General features: G+C 41.3%; 1 protein-coding gene across 3 annotated transcripts in view; it reads left to right on the forward strand.

Annotated features, from left to right (window-relative positions):
- LOC113875917 (zinc finger protein OZF-like) overlaps nt 1–16521 on the forward strand; it is a 39732-nt gene extending 23211 nt beyond the window's left edge. For 2 of the 3 annotated variants that reach the window (XM_027514617.1, XM_027514620.1), the window contains one exon: nt 1045–4800. In XM_027514617.1, the coding sequence (XP_027370418.1) occupies nt 1045–2777 (1733 nt within the window). In that variant the 3' untranslated portion in view covers nt 2778–4800. Of the gene's footprint in view, nt 1–1044; nt 4801–14088 lie in introns of those variants that run through there. The other variant, XM_027514619.1, reaches the window with a different exon arrangement.
- Nucleotides 16522–18912: the final 2391 nt, after the last annotated feature.

The raw sequence follows: 18912 nt of genomic DNA on the forward strand, positions 1-18912 counted from the left end.
TTTATGTGGGGAGATGAAGTCTTAAAAAGTTTGTACTCCATCCACCATACATCCTTTCCTCTGGTTCCAATAGAGATTATTTATTCATTTACTCATTTTAACTTCTTATTTTATATTATAGTTTGGTTGATTTACAACGTTGTGTTAGTTTCAGGACTTTTTTTAGTATTTAAAGATTATTTAAATGTTTTATTTGTAGTATTTGATGTCATGTATTGGGTACTGAGTTCCTCTGAGCCACTGTTACTGTTCTTTTGTCCTAACTCTGTTAGGACTTGCATCATTTTGACTCTTGTAACTGGGAATGGAGAGTCCTTGGGCCTTATGGAATGGACATGACTCTGGTCTCTGCAAAAGAGCTTGGAGATTCTCTGGGCCCAGATGAATGTCAAGTGGGGAGGGACTTGTTATAGGTCTTTGTTCGTCATACCAGGAACATATGACTTCCATCCTTTGACTAGTGTTGTGGTGCTATTGCCAGTGGCTACAAATGACTTCTCTCATCTTTCTCTATTCTGGACATTCTGCCAACCTGTCATTTCTACTACTTTACATTCTTAGTCTGACTCCAGCCTAGGATTCATCTCCTACCACCTGTGTAAACCTCATGTGGTCTTCACATTGTTTTCCCTCTGTTACTTGGTGGCAAAATTGTTTATGTCCTCAAACATGCATGTATGCTTTACTGTTTGTTGAACTCCAGCTGCATGTTGCAGCCAGATTTTCAGTGGCATGGATGAACAGTATACTTCTCCACAGTGTCACAGGTCACCAGAGGATGTAGTCCTGGTAAACCCATTGAGAGAGGAGTGCCTTTCACCTTGGGTCACATCCAATCCTTGTGTCCTGGACATGGAGTGAGCACCTGCTTCCTCAGTTTGACCCCGGCTTCATATGCTGGACGTGATTCCATGGACCTGTGTACGCTTTCTGCTCCCAGCTTGTCCCCACTGCTTCTTTCATGTGGCAAATATTACAGTTGTCGTGATATCATTCCCTCCAATAAAGTCAACCAGAACTTCACCATCACTTGTTTGTTTTCAGGTTCTTGGCGTGGAGTCCAGGATAAAGAGACACCATCTGAAGAAATCAAACCTGCAGGGGTGTTACAGTTTCGCACTCCCAGGGCAGGTTTGTCTCCTGAGAAGACCCAACCCTGTGCGATGTGCATCCCAGTCTTGAGAGACATTTTGCACTTGGCTGAAGAGCAAGGAACAAATGGGGAGCAGAAAGCATACACATGTGCGGCCTGTGGGAAGGAGTTCTATTTCACTGCTAACATTCAGCAGCACCAGAAGCAGCACGTTAGAGAGAATCCTTTCCTATGTAATACTGAGCGACCCTCATTTTTAAAGACCTGCACAGTTCACTCAGCAGGGAATTTCTCTACCTACATGGAGATTGGGAATGACTTCATGGCCAGCATGGGAGTTCAGCCACAGGCCACTAATACTGGGAAGAAACTGAACAATAGTACCGAGTGTGAGGTTGTTTTTCACAGTGGAGAAAGTCATCACAGTTTGGGAGAAGGTAAGATAGTTTCCAGCCACACAGACATTCTTGTAGAGCATGAGAGAGTCCTCATTAGTGAGGCAGTTTGTGAGGTAAACAAATGTGAGAAAGCTGGCACCCAAAGAAGTAACCTCATTCAGCATGTGCAAGTTCACACTGGAGAAAAGTCTTACCAATGCAGCCGATGTGAAGAATTTTTTAGCCACAAATCCCAAATCCTTTCACATCAGAGCTTTAATTGTGGAGGAATGCTTTATGATTGCAGTGAATGTGGGAAATCCTTTAGCCGAAGGAAATACCTCATTTCCCATAGGAGAATCCACACTGGAGAAAAACCTTATGAGTGCAAGGAATGTAATAAATCCTTCAGACGAAAGGGGAACTTAATTGAACATCAGAGAGTTCACACTAGAGAAAAACCTTATCAGTGCAAACAGTGTGGAAAATTTTTTGCCCGCAAATCCATTTTCCTTGCACACGAAAGAATTCACACTGGAGAAAACCCTTATGAGTGCAACAAATGTGGGAAAGCTCTTACTACTATCTCTAGTTTCTATTATCATCTGAGAGTTCACACGGGAGAACGGCCTTATGAGTGCAATGAATGTGGGAAATCTTTCACTACTTTGTCAACTCTTTCTAATCATCAGAGAGTTCACAGTGGAGAAAGACCTTTTAAGTGTAGTGAATGTGAAAAATTCTTTAGCCGAAAGGAACATCTCAGTGCCCATATGAATGTTCACACTGGAGAAAAGCCTTATGAGTGCAATAAATGTGGGAAATCTTTTACGAGTAGGTCAAACCTTTGTAATCATTGGAGAGTTCACATTGGAGAAAGGCCTTTTAAGTGCAGTGAATGTGGGAAATGTTTTACTAGTAGCTCAAGCTTTCTTCGTCATCAGCGAGTTCACACTGGAGAAAGGCCTTACGAATGCAGTGAATGTGGAAAATCTTTTGTTGCTTCGAGTGGCCTCCGGTATCATCAGAGAGTTCACAATGGAGAAAGACCTTATGAGTGCAGTGAATGTGGGAAAAATTTTACTGCTAGGTCGACCCTTCGTGATCATCAAAGAGTTCACACTGGAGAAAAGCCTTATAAGTGCAGTGAATGTGGTAAGTATTTTACTAGTAGGTCGAGCCTTCTACGTCATCAGAGAGTTCACACAGAAGAAAGGCCTTATGAGTGCAGTCAATGTGGACGATCTTTTACTACTCAGACATACCTCTATGATCATCACAGAGTTCACATTGGAAAAGGCCTATGAGTGCAATGAATGTTGGGAAAACCTTTAAGAAAAGACAGTTCCTCCTCATCCATTGGAAAATCCACATTGGATAAAAGCCTTTTGAGTGCAAGGAATGTGTTAAATCTTTCATCTGTTGGTGCCAGTTGATTAAACAACAGAATTCACACTAGAGAAAGGGCTTTGTGAATATTGCAGATATTGCTGACAGTGATGTTGAAGAAGTTTGAGGTGGTAACAGAGCATGAAGAACCTGTGCAGCAAATGGACTCTTTCTGAAGAGTAAACTGAGGCACAGAGACTGTATCATCTGTTTGTGATCTCCTTGGAATGAATAGGCATCTGGGATTCAATGCCAGGTTGCCAGGTTTAGGATTTAGGGAATCTGATCACTTCTCTCCTGCTCCCCACCCTCTTCTGCCCCCCAACACACCAGGTTTGAAGACTGAAAGAACACTTTGTCCATTGTGACCCCCCACCCTAGGAGCCCAGCTTATACCCCAGCCTCATGCTGATTGGACAGGATTGTCTTCTCTGCCATCCAGCATTGATGCCTTACATGTGAATGACCACATTATCTACCCAACTAAACCAATGCTTTGGTTCAATAATTATTATTTCCATTTGTGAAAGAAGGGGTGTCTAGTTCAGAGATTTAGAGGGACTTACACAGGAGCTCACTACTGCCACACCTTTCATGAGAGTAGTTGCTCTACGCTGCAAATGCTTCTCTTCTGCCCCTTAGAGCAGGGACTCCATTTCCTGTGTCCTGACCATGAGCTACACAGACCTGAAGCCTGGATTAACCCCAGGGACTCCAGCTTCATTTCCACCCATGCACATCTTTCACTAACAACCTCCCACTTGGAAGTTTCTCAGGGACAGCGGCATTAAGCCAGGGACTCTGGACTGGCTCATTGGTATTGCCCTAGGTTTGGAACTGGCTCTACCACCATAAGCAGTGATTGGTTTCCAAGGTTCTGTCTACCTTCTTTATGTAGCCACCTCAAGATGTCCTTGTTGCCCTGTTATATGATTGACCACTCGTTGTTCTGGGCAGTGGGAAAGACACTGAAGGCCTGAGAATGTCCAGTGTGTTCCTCACATGGCGTGGTCTCCAAGATTCTTCTTCCTTTACCCCTTTACCCATATTCTCACTTTTCCTCCCACCCCTCCAGAAAAATGTAGCTCAGAAGAATAATGGTTGTTTATTAATATGAACTTGCCCTCCCTCCCTGATAGCCTAACTTAAAAACTAGCCCTGAATGCAGACTGACCTCTTCCATGAAGACTAAAACCTCTGTGTAAAAAAATCATTATGATTTTAGTTGCCTTTTTTCTCAGGACTTTTCTTCCCCTTCACTGTGCCATGTGGCTGTGGGATCTTAGTTTCCCTGTCCAGGAATCTAAAATGTGCCCTATGATATGGACATATGGAATCTTAGCCACTAGACTGCTGGGGAATTCCCTTTCACTGGATTCTTAATGTTAATTTTTGTTTTTCATGTGTCTGTTTTTCGCCTGTGTGTTCTATTTGGGAAAATTTCTATTCATATTTTGGCCTACTTTTGTTTTCTGAGATTTGTGTGTTCTCTTTTTTTGACAAGAAGGAAAGCAAAGAAACATCAAAGACATCTGTTAGATTTCACTCATTCAGCAATAATGTGTGTGACTTTTTTTCTGCATGGAATCGTAATTCATAGTACTGAAAGTATATGTTCTAAAAGTTTATACTATGGGTAATATAATGGCCACATGCATTATACATGTTTTCAATAAATCTGTTTTATTCACATTTGTTACCTTAGTCTTAAGGCCAGACATTTAATTGCACAGTAAATCAAGCCCTGTTTTGTAGTGTTTGCCAGTTTCTTTGGTGTTAATATTCCCATCCTTGCCAGTGTCGAATCGTGAACATAATGTCACTGAAATGGAGTTGAAAAGAATTGCCGGTCGCCCACCATGTATTCTTTTCCCCCCTTAAAGGTCCAGTATCTGGAAAATATTGTAGGAATGTAGCTAATAAATCATACTAGAATGATTATTGATAGATTTTGCTGAATTGTTTTAAAAATCATTTCATTTAAATCGAGTTCATTTAAATTTTATGTATTTAAGATGTACATTGGACATACTTGTGTACATCCTTCAAACCAGTTTCCTCTTGCCATTTTAAATTTACCTTCAACATTATCGTTACTGATGCAAGAGTATAGTCTACTTCAGTAATGACTATTTTCAAATATATATATATATAAATGGAATGACTGACGGACTCTTCCTGTATCTTATACCATTTATCATATTTATACACATGATCACTTTTTGTGTTTGTGTATCAGGATTTACCTAGTCGTTCTTAATTTTTATAATCTCAGGTATCATGTTTTTCAATACGTAACTTCTTGGAGTGCATTTCTAAAATGAAGCTTTTTCATAACTCCAGTAACTAACACAAGAAAGGATTCTAAATATCAGTGTATATCAGCACAGCCTGGGACACAGTGTGACAGAGTTTGAATGCTCACACCCTTTGACGCAGCCTTGATCTACAAACTCATGTAGCATAGAACGAAGGACGTATGACAGAAGTGAGACCTTGTTGGAGAAATACAGTGGGACATGCTGACCCTGCACAGCAGTTGTGGGTACAGAATTCACAAACACTCCAGGGAGATTTGGGGCCGGGCATGTGATACAGATGGCCCACGTTGTGGTGTGTGGGCCTCACACACTCTCACAGTTCTTGTGGATCCCGTGTAATAAGGTGAGTGCAGACAGGCTTGCAAAGAACAAGTTCTGACGTCACCACAAGTTTGATGGTGCACTGATCGTGTTCATTTGAGGGACTGGGTCACAAGTGTTATACAGGTGAAGATTCACACCTGTGAACAGCTTTGTTTCACGAGAACTTGGCGTTGGGTTTTACAGGCATTATGGGAGGTGTCATTCTTCAGCCCTTAGCATTTGGACTAAAGTTTGTCAAGGATGGGTCCCCAGAAGATGTTGGCACTTTCCTTCTGGTTATCTTGATAACTAATAATCATTTGGTGATTTACATTTTTCTGCTGGGTAGGAGGAGCAGTGGGGTGATGAGTGAAGTGGTTAGGAAGAACAGCTGGTGCAGAACAAGAAGACCTTAGGATTAAGAGGGAAGGCCAGTCCTGTGTGTAGGATATAGTTGATTAAGACTTGGGCCAGGGGATGTTCAGAGAGCTAAAGAACAGCTTATTTGGATGGCCTGATTATACATGGGTATTTTTCACCAAGTTGGGCACAGTCACAAACCACAGGCAAGAAAGCCTTTCTGGGGGAACCACAAGTAGTGCTCTGCCCCTTGTCTACCCGCTCAGGCCTGCTCAGTATCTCTTCTGTATTCAGGGTCCTGGCTTCCCCCCACCCCGCCCTCAGACTAGGAAGAAAACGAATAACAGGTTCCCGTGCTGGCTCTTTGAGGGGCCCTGTCTGACGTTTTTAGTGTCCCTGGCCAAAGGTTACGAAATGACTTTTTCCCCTGGCTGCACAAAGGCATTTACTAGATGTTATTTTTTGGACCAGCTCTTTAACCCAGACACATGGTGGGAAACACCAAGTCCTAATTACTGAACCACCAAGGAATTCCCCAAAATGGCTTTAACACTTCAGGCTGCATGCCTTTCAGAAGCATTAGGATAATATTCATTTGCTTCCAATTTCCACTGGATGTCAACTTGGGTTGACTTTTAGGTGTCTGAGACCATTTGCAAACACTTCAGTGATTGGTATCATTAAAGACAAATGTTCTTAAGCCCTTCCTCCTGCCCTGGATCCTCTGCCTGCCTAAGGATTGAGCACCTCTGTCACAACAGGTAGTTTTTCAGCTCTCCTACCTCAGTGGTTTTCCTTTTCATTCCTCCAGTGTTGTTGTTCAGTCACTCGGTCGTGTTCAAGTCTTTGCGACCCCATGGACTGCAGCACGCTAGGCTTCCTTGTCCTTCACCATCTGTCACATCCACTGAGTCGGTGATGCCATCCAACCATCTCATCCTCTCGTCCCCTTATCCTCCTGCCTTCAATCTTTCTCAGCATCAGGGTCTTTGTTAATTAGTCGATTCTTTGCATCAGGTGGCCAAAGTATTGGAGCTTCAGCATCAGTCCTTCTAATGAATATTTAGGATTGACTGGTTGGATCTCCTTGCGGTCCAAGGGACTCTCAAGAGTCTTCTCCAACACCACAGTTCAAAAGCATCAGTTCTTTGATGTTCAACCTTCTTTAGTGGTCCAACTCTCACATCCATACATGACTACTGGAAAAACCATAGCTTTGACTAAGTTTCTCCAAAGCATGTGGGATTAGTTCCCTGATCATGGATTGAACCAGTGTCCTCTGTATTGTAAGACAGATTCTTAACCACTGGGCCATCAGGTAAGTCCTAAAGTGGGTTTCTTGAAGACAACATACGGTTAAGTTCTGCTTCTGGATCCATTCTGAAATCTCTCTTTTAATTGATGTACTGAGACTATCCATGTTTAGTATATTGGTGTATACTTGGATTAATATTTAATACTGTATTGATAGTATACTTGGATTAATATCTAATATATTTCTTGCCATTTTCTAAAATTGCCCTTTGTTGAGGTCCTTTAATGGACTGGAACCTGGTGGTCCAGAGTCGACCGGTAAGAAAGTAAAGGAGAGAAAGAGGCTGCTATTCCTTGGTTTACGCAGAAAGCCAATAAAGCCCCTGCACAGGGCTTGCTCTGTTCACGAAGGCCTCAGGCACCCTCTCGATGGGGTGAAGGTGCAGAGCGCCTTCTCAAGAGGGTCTTAGAAGCCCGGGCAGTAAAGTGAACTCAGAGAGCCTCTGCGCTCCAGGGGATTAGCCTGAAAAAAGAGAGAGAGGGAGAGGGAGAGAGGGGGAGAAAGACACAGGGACCAGAGTTCTGATGGAGCAAAGGTGTTTTAATTAACATGGTGTGGATATATATACTATTTTACAAGGTAGTTATTCTCAGCAAAGATAAAGATTAAATTCCAGACTTACAAAAATAGGCGATCCATATTAAAGAGAGAGAGAGAGTTGTAAACAATCACTTTTACTGTATGGTTCACAAGAAGGAAGAGGGTACTTATCACCATATAGAAACACTAATGAAGGAAATGCCTGGATTCCTCAGCCCCCGGGAGAGGCTTGCCTCTCCTCTTAATTCCCGATTATTCAGGAATTATAAGGAACAGAGAATTCCTGACAGATCCGAAACAGCACACAGGAAGCCTCGTGTTAAATGCTTCCTGACAGTTCCCCCTATTTTATTATATTTGTAAAAAAGGTCTTGACCAAATGAGTTTTGTTAGTATTAACCAACCTTATAGAAAGGAGACGGTAAACAACAAATATAATTATCAAGATAATCACCAAAGTTACAGTTCCAGACCTGATACTGATAATTTGTTCAGCTAAAGTTTCCAAATTAGGGGAAGAGGGCAGATTTTTAGAAAAAGTTTTAAAGATTTTCTTTTGCAGTAATTGTACATTCAGAGAGGCATTATCATGTATATTTTGTAAATGAAATTTGATTTATTCCCAGTTACAGGCAGGTGCAGAGCACCTTCTCAAGAGGGTCTTAGAAGCCCGGGCAGGAAAGTGAACTCAGAGAGCCTCTGTGCTTCAGGGGGTCAGCCTGAAAAAGAGGGAGAAAGAAAGAAAGACACGGGGACCAGAGCTCTGATGGAGCAAAGGTGTTTTAACATGGTGTGGGCATATATACTGTCTTACAAGATAGTTATTCTCAGCAAAGATAAAGATTAAAATTCCAGACTTACAAAACATAGGCAATCCATATTAGAGAGAGAGTTGTAAACAATCACTTTTACTGTTTGGTTCACAAGAAGAAAGAGGGTACTTATCACCATAGTAGCTAGTAGCTCAGTCGTGTCCGACTCTTTGCGACCAGGCTCCTTCGTCCATGGGATTTTCCAGGCAAGAGTGCTGGAGTGGATTGCCATTTCCTTCTCCAGGGGATCTTCCCGACCCAGGAATCAAACCCGGGTCTCCCGCATTGCAGGCAGACGCTTTACCGTCTGAGCCACCAGGGAAGCCCCTACTTATCACCGTATAGAAACACTAATGAAGGAAATGCCTGGATTCCTCAGCCCCCGGGAGAGGCTTGCCTCTCCTGTTAATTCCTCAGGAATTAATAAGGAACAGAATTCCTGACAGATCCAAAGCAGCACACAGGAAGCCTCGTGTTCAGTGCTTCCTGACAGCACTTGTTCTGTTTTTTCGTTCTCATTTTCTGGCTGTGCTGGGTCTTGGCTGCTGCCTGGCCTGTCTGGTTGCAGAGAGAGCAGACTGCTCTCTAGTTGTGCGGGCTTCTCATTGCCGTGGCTTCCCTTGTGAAGCTTGGTTCTGTGGTGCGCTGACTTCAGTAGCTGCTGCCTTGGGGCTCTGAAGCACAGGCTCAGTGGTTGTGGTGCACGGACTTAGTTGCTCTGTGGCATGTGGGATCTTCTGGGATCAAGGATTGAACCCATGTCTCCTGCATTGACGGGCAGATTCTTTACCACTGAGCCACCAGGGAAAAAACCCTACCCTTATTCTCTGTTCCTTTGTTAATCTACCACTCTCTTTTTTGTGGTGTTAATCAAGCAGTTGTGTGATTTTATTTTCTCTCCTTTGTTAGCTCATCAGCTCTATTTGCTTCCATTTTTTAATTTAATTGTGCTAAAATTTGCATTATGTACTTATAAATGATATGAGTGCTTCCTTATGCTATATGGTTTCATGGGTAGTTTGAAAATATATATATTTCTATATAATGCACAGATACAATACATATATATACACGTATGACCCTGTGGTTTTTAATTGAAAATATTCATGTATAAGTGGACCCAAGTATTTTAGAACCCGTGTTCCAGGTTTACCTGTACTGAATGATTATGCTTACATGTTGAATCTTTAAACCAACACCACCACCACCAATCAGATACAGACAAAGGATTAGTGATTGCCAGATCAAGGTAAGGAGTGTAGATGAAATGAGTGAAGGATGTCAGAAGTTAAACACTTCTAGTTTATAAGGTAAATCCTGAGGGTGTAGTGCACAGCCTAGTGACTCTAGTTAACAAGACTCTGTTTTATATTTAGAAGTTTCCTGAGAGCATTCCTGGTGGTCTAGTTAAGAATCTGCCTGCCAACGCAGGAACAGGGGTTCGCTCCCTGGTGCAAGCAGATCCCATATGCTGTGGAGCAGCTAAGTTCATGCACTGCAACTGCGGAGTCTGCCTGTTGCAACTACTGAAGCATTCCTGCCTTAGAGCCTGTGCTCTGCAACAAGAAGACACTGCAGTAAGAAGCCCACACATTTCAACTAGAGAGTAGCCCCTGTCTGCTGAACCTAGAGAAAGCCTGAGATTGCAATGACGAACAAGAGAAGCCATAAATAAATAAAGAAAAGAAAAAAGAAATTGCCAAAGGAGTAGATCGTAAAAGTTCTCCTCACACACACACACACAAAATGCAGTCAGAGTTTCTGAGTTCTGGAAGTACACTTCCTTACCCTATCACAGGTCCAGGAAGTGTGTTCACCATTGACAGAGGAGTGAACTGTAGAAGCCGCCTTTCACCTCCAGCCACCTCCAGTCCTGTCCTGCGCTTGGTGAGATCAGATGCTTCTCAGTTTTACCGCAACTCATTTCCAGAACACAGTCCTGTGGAGTGGTTCTTTCACTTGTCAGAATTCATGGCTGAATCCAAGATTTTTAAAGTCTTCCCTGTTTTTCCCCCTAAGAATTGTGTAACTTCAGCTCTTACATTTTGACCTTTGATACATTTTGAATGCCTTTTTGTATGTGGTATTAGGTAGGACTCTAACTTCATTCTTGTACATGTGGCTATTCAGTTTTTACAACACTATTTGTTGATGAATCTATTGAATAGTAATGGTCAGTAATTATTGGATCATATATTATGAGGGTTGATCTTTATAATCTGAAGTCTATTTCACTGGAGTAGATATCTGTCTTTATGCTATTAGCATGCTGTTTTGGTTCCTATAACTTTTAATATGGTGTGAAATAAATGCTAGGTGCCTTTCATGAATCCCACATGGTCATGATATGTAATTCTGTTTGTATAATTTTTGAATCAGTTTACTGATGCTTTGTGATTTTGCCTTTATGTTCATGAGAGATATTGATGTATATTTTTTCTGCATGTTTTTGGTTTGGTATTAGAGTAATGTTGGCCTCACAGAATTAGTTAGGAAGCAGTCCTTCTGTTTCTGTCTTCTGAAAGGAATTGTAGAGAATTGTATATCTTCCTAAAATGTTTGTCATATTTCACCAGTTAACCAATCTGGGCAAGTTGCATTCTGTTTTGGAAGATTACTCCTTATTGATTCAGTTACTTTAACAGATGTATACCTATTTAGATTGTGTATTGTTGTGTGGGTTTTGGTAGACTGTATTTTTCAAAAAACTGGTCCATTTCATTTAGGTTATCACATTTATTGTCTTGGAGATGCCTGTATATTTCATTATACCATTTAATGTCCATTCCATGTGGTGGTTTTTCCTCTTTAATTCTTTCTCTTGGTCTCTCTTTTTTTTCTTTTGGCTGTACCTCCAGGCATGTGAGATGTTTGTTTCCAAACCAGGGATCAAACTGTCCCCAGTGGAAATACAGAGACTTTACCATTGGAACTGGGGAAGTCCTTTTTTATTTTTAATATTAGTAATTTATGTCTTGTCTTGTTTTTGTGATTACCCTAATGAGAATATTTTTTATTTTATTGGTCATTTTAAGGAACCAGTTTACTTTGTTTGTCTTTGTTATTTTTCTTTGTTGATTTATTAAATGATATCTTTTCTTCCTCCTTTGGATTTAATTTTCTCTTTTTTCTAGTTTTCTAAGGTGATTGCCTTTGGATTTTTTTTTAATATATGCATTCAGTACTATAAATTGCTGTATAACCATTGCTTTCACTGCATACACATATTTTGAGAAGTGTTGTGTTTGTTTCGAGATACTTAAAATTTTACCTTGAGATTTCTTGTTTGCTCCATGTTTTGTTTGGGTTGTTTGACTTTTCATTGTTCTGCGATTTTTTCAGCTATCTTTCTGTTACTGGTTCTAGTGTGATTCCACCGTGATCTGAGAACAGACATTGTCTGATTTTTGTTGTTTCAAATTTGTTAAGGTGTGTTTTTCTGGCCCAGCATGTGCTCTGTTTTATAAATTTTCCATGTCAGCTTAAGACTACTCTGCTGTTAGATGGACTAGACTTGTAGTCTGTAGGTGTCCAGATACCCAGTTAACTGTGCTGGGTCTTCATTGCTGTTCAGGCTTTTCTCTAGTTGCAGCGACTGGGGGCTACTCGCCAGTTATGGTACACAGACTTCTGGTTTGGTGGCTTTTTTTTTTGAGCACAGGCTCTCAAGCATTTGGTCTTTGGTAGTTGCGGCTCCTGGGCTCGAGAGCACAGTCAGGTAGTTGTGGCACATGGACTTAGTTGCCCTGTGGGCGTGCGGTCTTCCTGGACCCGGGACTGAACCTGTTTGTCCTACGGTGGCTCTTTACCACTGAGCCACCTGGGGAGCCTCCCGTTAGATGTGAATATAGTTACTAACATTTTTATTTTGAATTCTGTTAATAGCTCTCTAATGTTACATGCATGTTTTTATTTAAAGTGGGTTTTGTTGTTTTAAAATTTTATTTGTTTAAATATGTTTTTAGTCCATACTGGGTCTTCATTATGGTGCACAGGCTCTGGAGTGTGCAGAGTTGTTAATTGTGGCCTACAGGCTTAGTTGCTGTGGCATGTGGGTTCCTGACCATGGATTGAACCAGTGTCTCCTGTGTTGCACTTTGAATAGTTAACTGCTGGACCACCAGGGAAGTCCTGTAGTATGTTTCTCAGAGACAACATATCACTGAATCCTGTTTATGGATCCACCCTGATGATCTTTCTCTTAATTGGTACCCTGAGACTGTCGATGTTTAGTATATTGATATAGTTTGATAAATATCTAATGTATTTGTTATCATTTTATAAAATTATCCTTGTTCTTTGTTCCTGTGTTAGTCTACCGTTCTTTTTTTTTTTTTTTTTTTTTGTATTAATAGAGCATTTTGTATGATTTTGTTTTCTTTCCTTTCTTAACTTGCCACCATTTGCTTCTCTTCATTTTTTTATTTAGTTGTGCTAAAGTTTGTGTTATGTTTTCAGAATTGATTGAAGACCACTTCTATATAACATTGTATGACTTTATGGATAGTTTGATATATATAATATATATTTCCATCTTGTAATGTCTTAGTTCCCTGACTAGGGATCAGACCTGGGTCCCTGGCAGTAAAAGTGTGATGTCATAACTGCTGGCCCACCAAGGAATTCCTTAATAATTAAAAAAAAAATCATAACTGAAGTTCCATGGTTGCTTAGTTCAATAGGACTCTAGGCTTTCATTGCCATGGACCAGTTTGAACAAGGTATTATCTGTTAGATCTGAAAAGATATTTTTCTGAATGAGTCATGCAAATAGGAACCTTGTATATATAAAAAAAGTTCAGTATCACAAATGGTCAGAAAATGCCAATCAAAATGACAGTGAGATACCATGTCACACCTGTTCTAATGTCTGTTATGAAAAAGACAAGAAATAATGTTGGTTAAGATGTGGTGAAAAGAAACCCCTTGGGCACTCTTGGGAGGTGTGTACATTGTTGTCATCACTATGGAGTAGATCATGGAGAATCCTTACAACATTAAATAAGGAACTACAGTATGATCCAGCAATTCCAACTCTGTATTTATCCACAGGGAGTGAAATCACTGTATCAAAAAGGTATCTGTACCCCATGTTTATTGTTGCATTTTTAACACTATCCAAGTGATAGAAACAAGCTGAGTGTTCATTGATGGATGAATGGATAACAAATATCTGGAATATATGGAATATTATTCAGCCCTAAAAAAGAAGGCCATTTTGCCATTTGCAACATTTGTGTTTGCTTTACTATTTCTTGAACACCAGCTACCTGTTCCACCCAGATGTTCAGATATACAGGATGTATGGTATACTTCTGCACAGGTCACCAGAGGATGTGGTCCTGGTAAAAGCCATTGACAGAGGAGTGAATTATACAGCATGCCTTTCACCTTGGGTCACATCCAGTCATGTGTCGTATGCTTGGTGAGATCAGCTGCTTCCTCAATATGACTCCAACTTCATATCCTGAACACGATTCCGTGGACTTCTTCTTTCATGTACCAAATGTAAAATTGTGATGGTGTCATTCACTCCAATAAAGTCAACCGGATCTTTACCATCACTTGTTTGTTTCAGGTTCTTGGCATGGAGTCCAGGATGAAGAGACACCCTCTGAACAGAGCAAATCTGCAAGAGTGTCACAGTTTTGCACTCCCAGGACATGTTTGTCACCTGAGAAGACCCAACCTTGTAAGATGTGCATCCCAGTCTTGAGAGACATTTTGCACTTGGCTGAAGAACAAGGAACAAATGGGGAGCAGAAAGTATACACATGTGGGGCATGTGGGAAAGAATTCTATTTTACTGCAAACATTCAACAGCACCAGAAGCAGCACGTTAGAGAGAATCGTTTCCTATGTAATACTGAGAGACCCTCATTTTTGAAGACCTGCACAGTGCACCCAGCAGGGAATTTCTCTACCTACATGGAGATTGGGAATGACTTCATGGCCAGCATGGGAGTTCAGTCACAGGCCACTAATACTGGGAAGAAACTGAACAACAGTACCGAGTGTGAGGTTGTTTTTCACAGTGGAGAAAGTCATCACAGTTTGGGAGAAGGTAAGATAGTTTCCAGCCACACAGACATTCTTGTAGCGCATGAGAGAGTCCTCATTAGTGAGGCAGTTTGTGAGGTAAACAAATGTGAGAAAGCTGGCACCCAAAGAAGTAACCTCATTCAGCATGTGCAAGTTCACACTGGAGAAAAGTCTTATAAATGCAGCCAATGTGGAAAATTTTTTGCCTATAAATCCAGTTGCCTTGCACATCAGAGGGTTCACACTGGAGAACGGCCTTATGAGTGCCCTGAATGCGGGAAATCTCTTGCTAATAGGTCGACCCTCTCTTATCACCTGAGACTTCACACTGGAGAAAAGCCTTTTAAGTGCAGTGAATGTGGGAAATCTTTTCCTGCTAGGTCAAGCCTTTGTCATCATCAGAGAGTTCACACTGGAGAAAAGCCTTGTGACTGCAGTGAATGTGGTAAATTGTTCAGCCGGAATGAGCATCTCAGAGACCATAAGAACATTCACTCTGGAGAAAAGCCTTTTGGGTGCAATAAATGTGAGAAATCTTTCACTAGTAGCTCCAGTCTTCGTCATCATCAGAGAGTTCATGCTGAAGAAAGGTCTTATGAGTGCAATAAATGTTGGAAATCTTTTACCAGTAGGTCCGGCCTTCGTTATCATCAGAGAGTTCACACTGGAGAAAGGCCTTATGAGTGCAGTGAGTGTGCAAAATCATTCACAACTCAGTCAACCCTTTCTAATCATCAGAGAATTCACAGTGGAGAAAGACCTTTTAAGTGCAGTGCATGTGGCAAGTTTTTTAGCCAAAAGGTACATCTTAGTACCCATATGAATGTTCACACTGGAGAAAAGCCTTATGAGTGCAATAAATGTGGGAAATCTTTTACAAGTAGGTCAAAACTTTGTACTCATTGGAAAGTTCACATTGGAGAAAGGCCTTTTAAGTGCAGTGAATGTGGGAAATGTTTTACTAGTACCTCAAGCCTTCTTTGTCATCAGAGAGTTCACAATGGAGAAAACCCTTATGAGTGCAGTGAATGTGGAATATCTTTTGTTGGTTCAAGTAGCCTCCGGTATCATCAGAGAGTTCACAATGGAGAAAAACCTTATGAGTGCAGTGAATGTGGGAAAAATTTTACTGCTCGGTGGACCCTTCGTGATCATCAGAGAGTTCACACTGGAGAAAGGCCTTATAAGTGCAGTGAATGTGGGAAGTATTTTTCTAATAGCTCGAGCCTTCTTCGTCATCATAGAGTTCACACTGGAGAAAGACCTTATAAGTGCACTGAATGTGGCCGATCTTTTACTACTCAAACACATCTCTATGATCATCACAGGGTTCACACTGGAAAAGGCCTATGAGTGCAGTGAATGTGGGAAAACTGTTAAGCAAAACAGTGCTTCTTCATCCATTGGAAAGTTCATACTAGAGAAAAGTCTCGTAAGTGCCAGGAATATGTTAAATCTTTCATCTGAAGGTGCTACATGGTTAAATAACAGCGAGGTCACACTGGAGAAACAGCTTTATGAATATTGCAAATATTTCTGGCAGTGATGTTGAAGAAGTTTGAGGTAGTAACAGTGGGAAGAACCTCTGGAGGAAATGGACCCTTTTTAGAGAGGAAACTGAGGCACAGAGATGCTGGATCATCTGTTAGTGATCTCCTTAGGATGGATACGGATCTGGGATTCCATGCCAGGTTGAGTGATTCTTCCTTTAAGACTAAAACCTCTGCATAAAAAAAATCATCATTATTTAATTGCATTTTTCTCAGGATTTTTTTTTCTTGACTGTGCCACGTGCCTATGGAATCCCCCTGTCCAGAAATCTAAACTGTGCCCCATGATGTGGACGTGTGGAATCCTCACCACTAGACTGCTGGCAAATTCCCTACTCAGGATTCTTGATGTTCATTTTTTGTTTTTCATTTGTGTGTTTTTCACCTGTGTGTTCAGTTCGGTAAAATTTCAATTCATATTTTTGCCTATCTTTGTCTTCTGAGATTTGGCTATTTTCTCTTATTTGACAAGAAGGAAAGCAAAGAAACAACAAAGTTATCTGTTATATTTCACCAATAATATGAGTGACTTTTTTCCTGCATGGAATTCTTGTTCAGAGTATTGGGAGTTTGTATTCTCAATGTTTATACTATTTGTAGTGTAATTGCCACATACATCATATGTTTTTGATAAGTCTGCTTTATTAACATATGTTACCTATTCTTAAGTTCAGACATTTAATTACACTGTAATTAAATCAAGCCCTGTTTTGTAGTGTTTGCTAATTTCCCTGGTGTAAATGTTCATACCATTACCAGTGTCAAATTGTGAACATAATGTCACTGAAATGAAGTTGGGAAGCACTGCCAGTAGCTCACCATTGTATGGTTTTTTCCCCTTTACAGTCCCAGTAGCCACAAAATATTTTAGGAATGTAGCTAGTAAACCATAGTAAAATGATTATGGACAGTTTTTGCTAAATTGTTTTTTAAATAGTTTATTGAATGTATATTTGATTTAAGTTTTACATATTTAGAATGTACATTTAGACATACTTGTGTACATCCTTCAAACCAGTTTCCTTCTGCCATTTAAAATTTATCTTCAACATTGTAATCACTGGTTCAAGAGTATATTCTATTTTAGTAATCAGTGAGTCAATCAGTTCAGTTGCTCAGTCGTGTCCGACTCTTTGCGACCCCATGAACAGTGTCAGACTTTATTTTTTGGGGCTCCAAAATCACTGCAGATGGTGACTGCAGCCATGAAATTAAAAGACGCTTACTCCTTGGAAGGAAAGTTATGACCAACCTAGATAGCATATTCAAAAGCAGAGACATTACTTTGTCAACAAAGGTCCATCTAGTCAAGGCTATGGTTTTTCCAGTGGTCATGTATGGATGTGAGAGTTGGACTGTGAAGAAAGCTGAGCGCCGAAGAATTGATGCTTTTGAACTGTGGTGCTGGAGAAGACTCTTGAGAGTCCCTTGGACTGCAAGGAGATCCAACCAGTCCATTCTGAAGGAGATCAGTCTTGGGTGTCCTTTGGAAGGAATGATGCTAAAGCTGAAACTCCAGTACTTTGGCCACCTCATGTGAAGAGTTGACTCATTGGAAAAGACCCTGATGCTGGGAGGGATTGGGGGCAGGAGGACTAGGGGACAGCAGACGATGAGATGGCTAGATGGCACCACCGACTCGATGGATGTGAGTTTGAGTGAACTCCGGGAGTTGGTGATGGACAGGGAGGCCTGGTGTACTGCAGTTCATGGGGTCGCGAAGAGTTGGACGCGACTGAGCGACTGAACTGAACTGAACTGAACTGATCATGATTTACTTAGTCGTGTTTAAGCTTTATAATCGCAGGTATCATGTCTTTCAATTCATAACTTGTTAGAATGCATTTCTAAAATAAAAGAAGCCTTTTCGTAACTCCAGTAAGTAGCAGCAGCAGAATTTTAAACATCAGTGTATATCAGCACAACCTGGGGTACAGTGTGACTGAGTTGGAATGCTCGCACCCCTCGATGCAGCCTGGATCTGCTAACTCATGTGCCATAGCACAAAGGATGCGGGACAGAAGGGAGACCTTGGTGGGGAAATACAGTGGGACACGCTGACCCTGCACAGCAGGTGTGGGCACAGAATTAACAAGCACTCCAAGGAGATTTGGGGGCTAGCCATGTGATACAGATGCCCCACATTGTGGTGTGTGGGCCACACACACTCACACAGTTCTTGTGGATCCCGTGTGATAGATAAGGTGAGCGCAGACAGGCTTGCAAAGAACAAGCTCTCCCACATCGCTGCAATTTTGATGATGCACTGATGGTGTTTAGTTGAAGGACTGGGTCACAAGTGTTATACAGGTGAAGATTCACACCTGTGAGCAGCTTTGTTTCACAAGAACTTGGGGTTGGGTTTTACAGGCATTATGGGAGGTATCATTCTTCAGCCCTTAGCATTTGGACTAAAGTTTGTCAAGGATGGGTCCCCAGAAGATGTTGGCACTTTCCTGCTGGTTATATTCCTAATTAATCATTTGTAGAGTTATGTTTTTCTACTGGGTAGGAGGAGCAGTGGGGTGATGGGTGAGGGCATTAGGAAGAAGAGTTTTGGAGATAGGGAGAGAGCCACAGTGCTGACTCCTAGTCCTTCAGGGTCACTCAAAACACTCGGGATAGTCACCAGGAGAGTGGACACAGGCACATCTTGAATTAGGTTCATGAGAAAGATGGGCCGGACCTTGAGAACAAATCACGGCATATGGTTGTGGGCAGTGTCGTGTCTCCAGGGACACTGAAGACAGTGTGGGGCGAGCATGTTTGTTGCTGCTGTCCCTTTGAACAACTTCAGAAAAGGGAAGGTG

The sequence above is a fragment of the Bos indicus x Bos taurus genome, chromosome 18 (assembly GCF_003369695.1).
Source record: "Bos indicus x Bos taurus breed Angus x Brahman F1 hybrid chromosome 18, Bos_hybrid_MaternalHap_v2.0, whole genome shotgun sequence".
Lineage (NCBI taxonomy): Eukaryota > Metazoa > Chordata > Mammalia > Artiodactyla > Bovidae > Bos > Bos indicus x Bos taurus.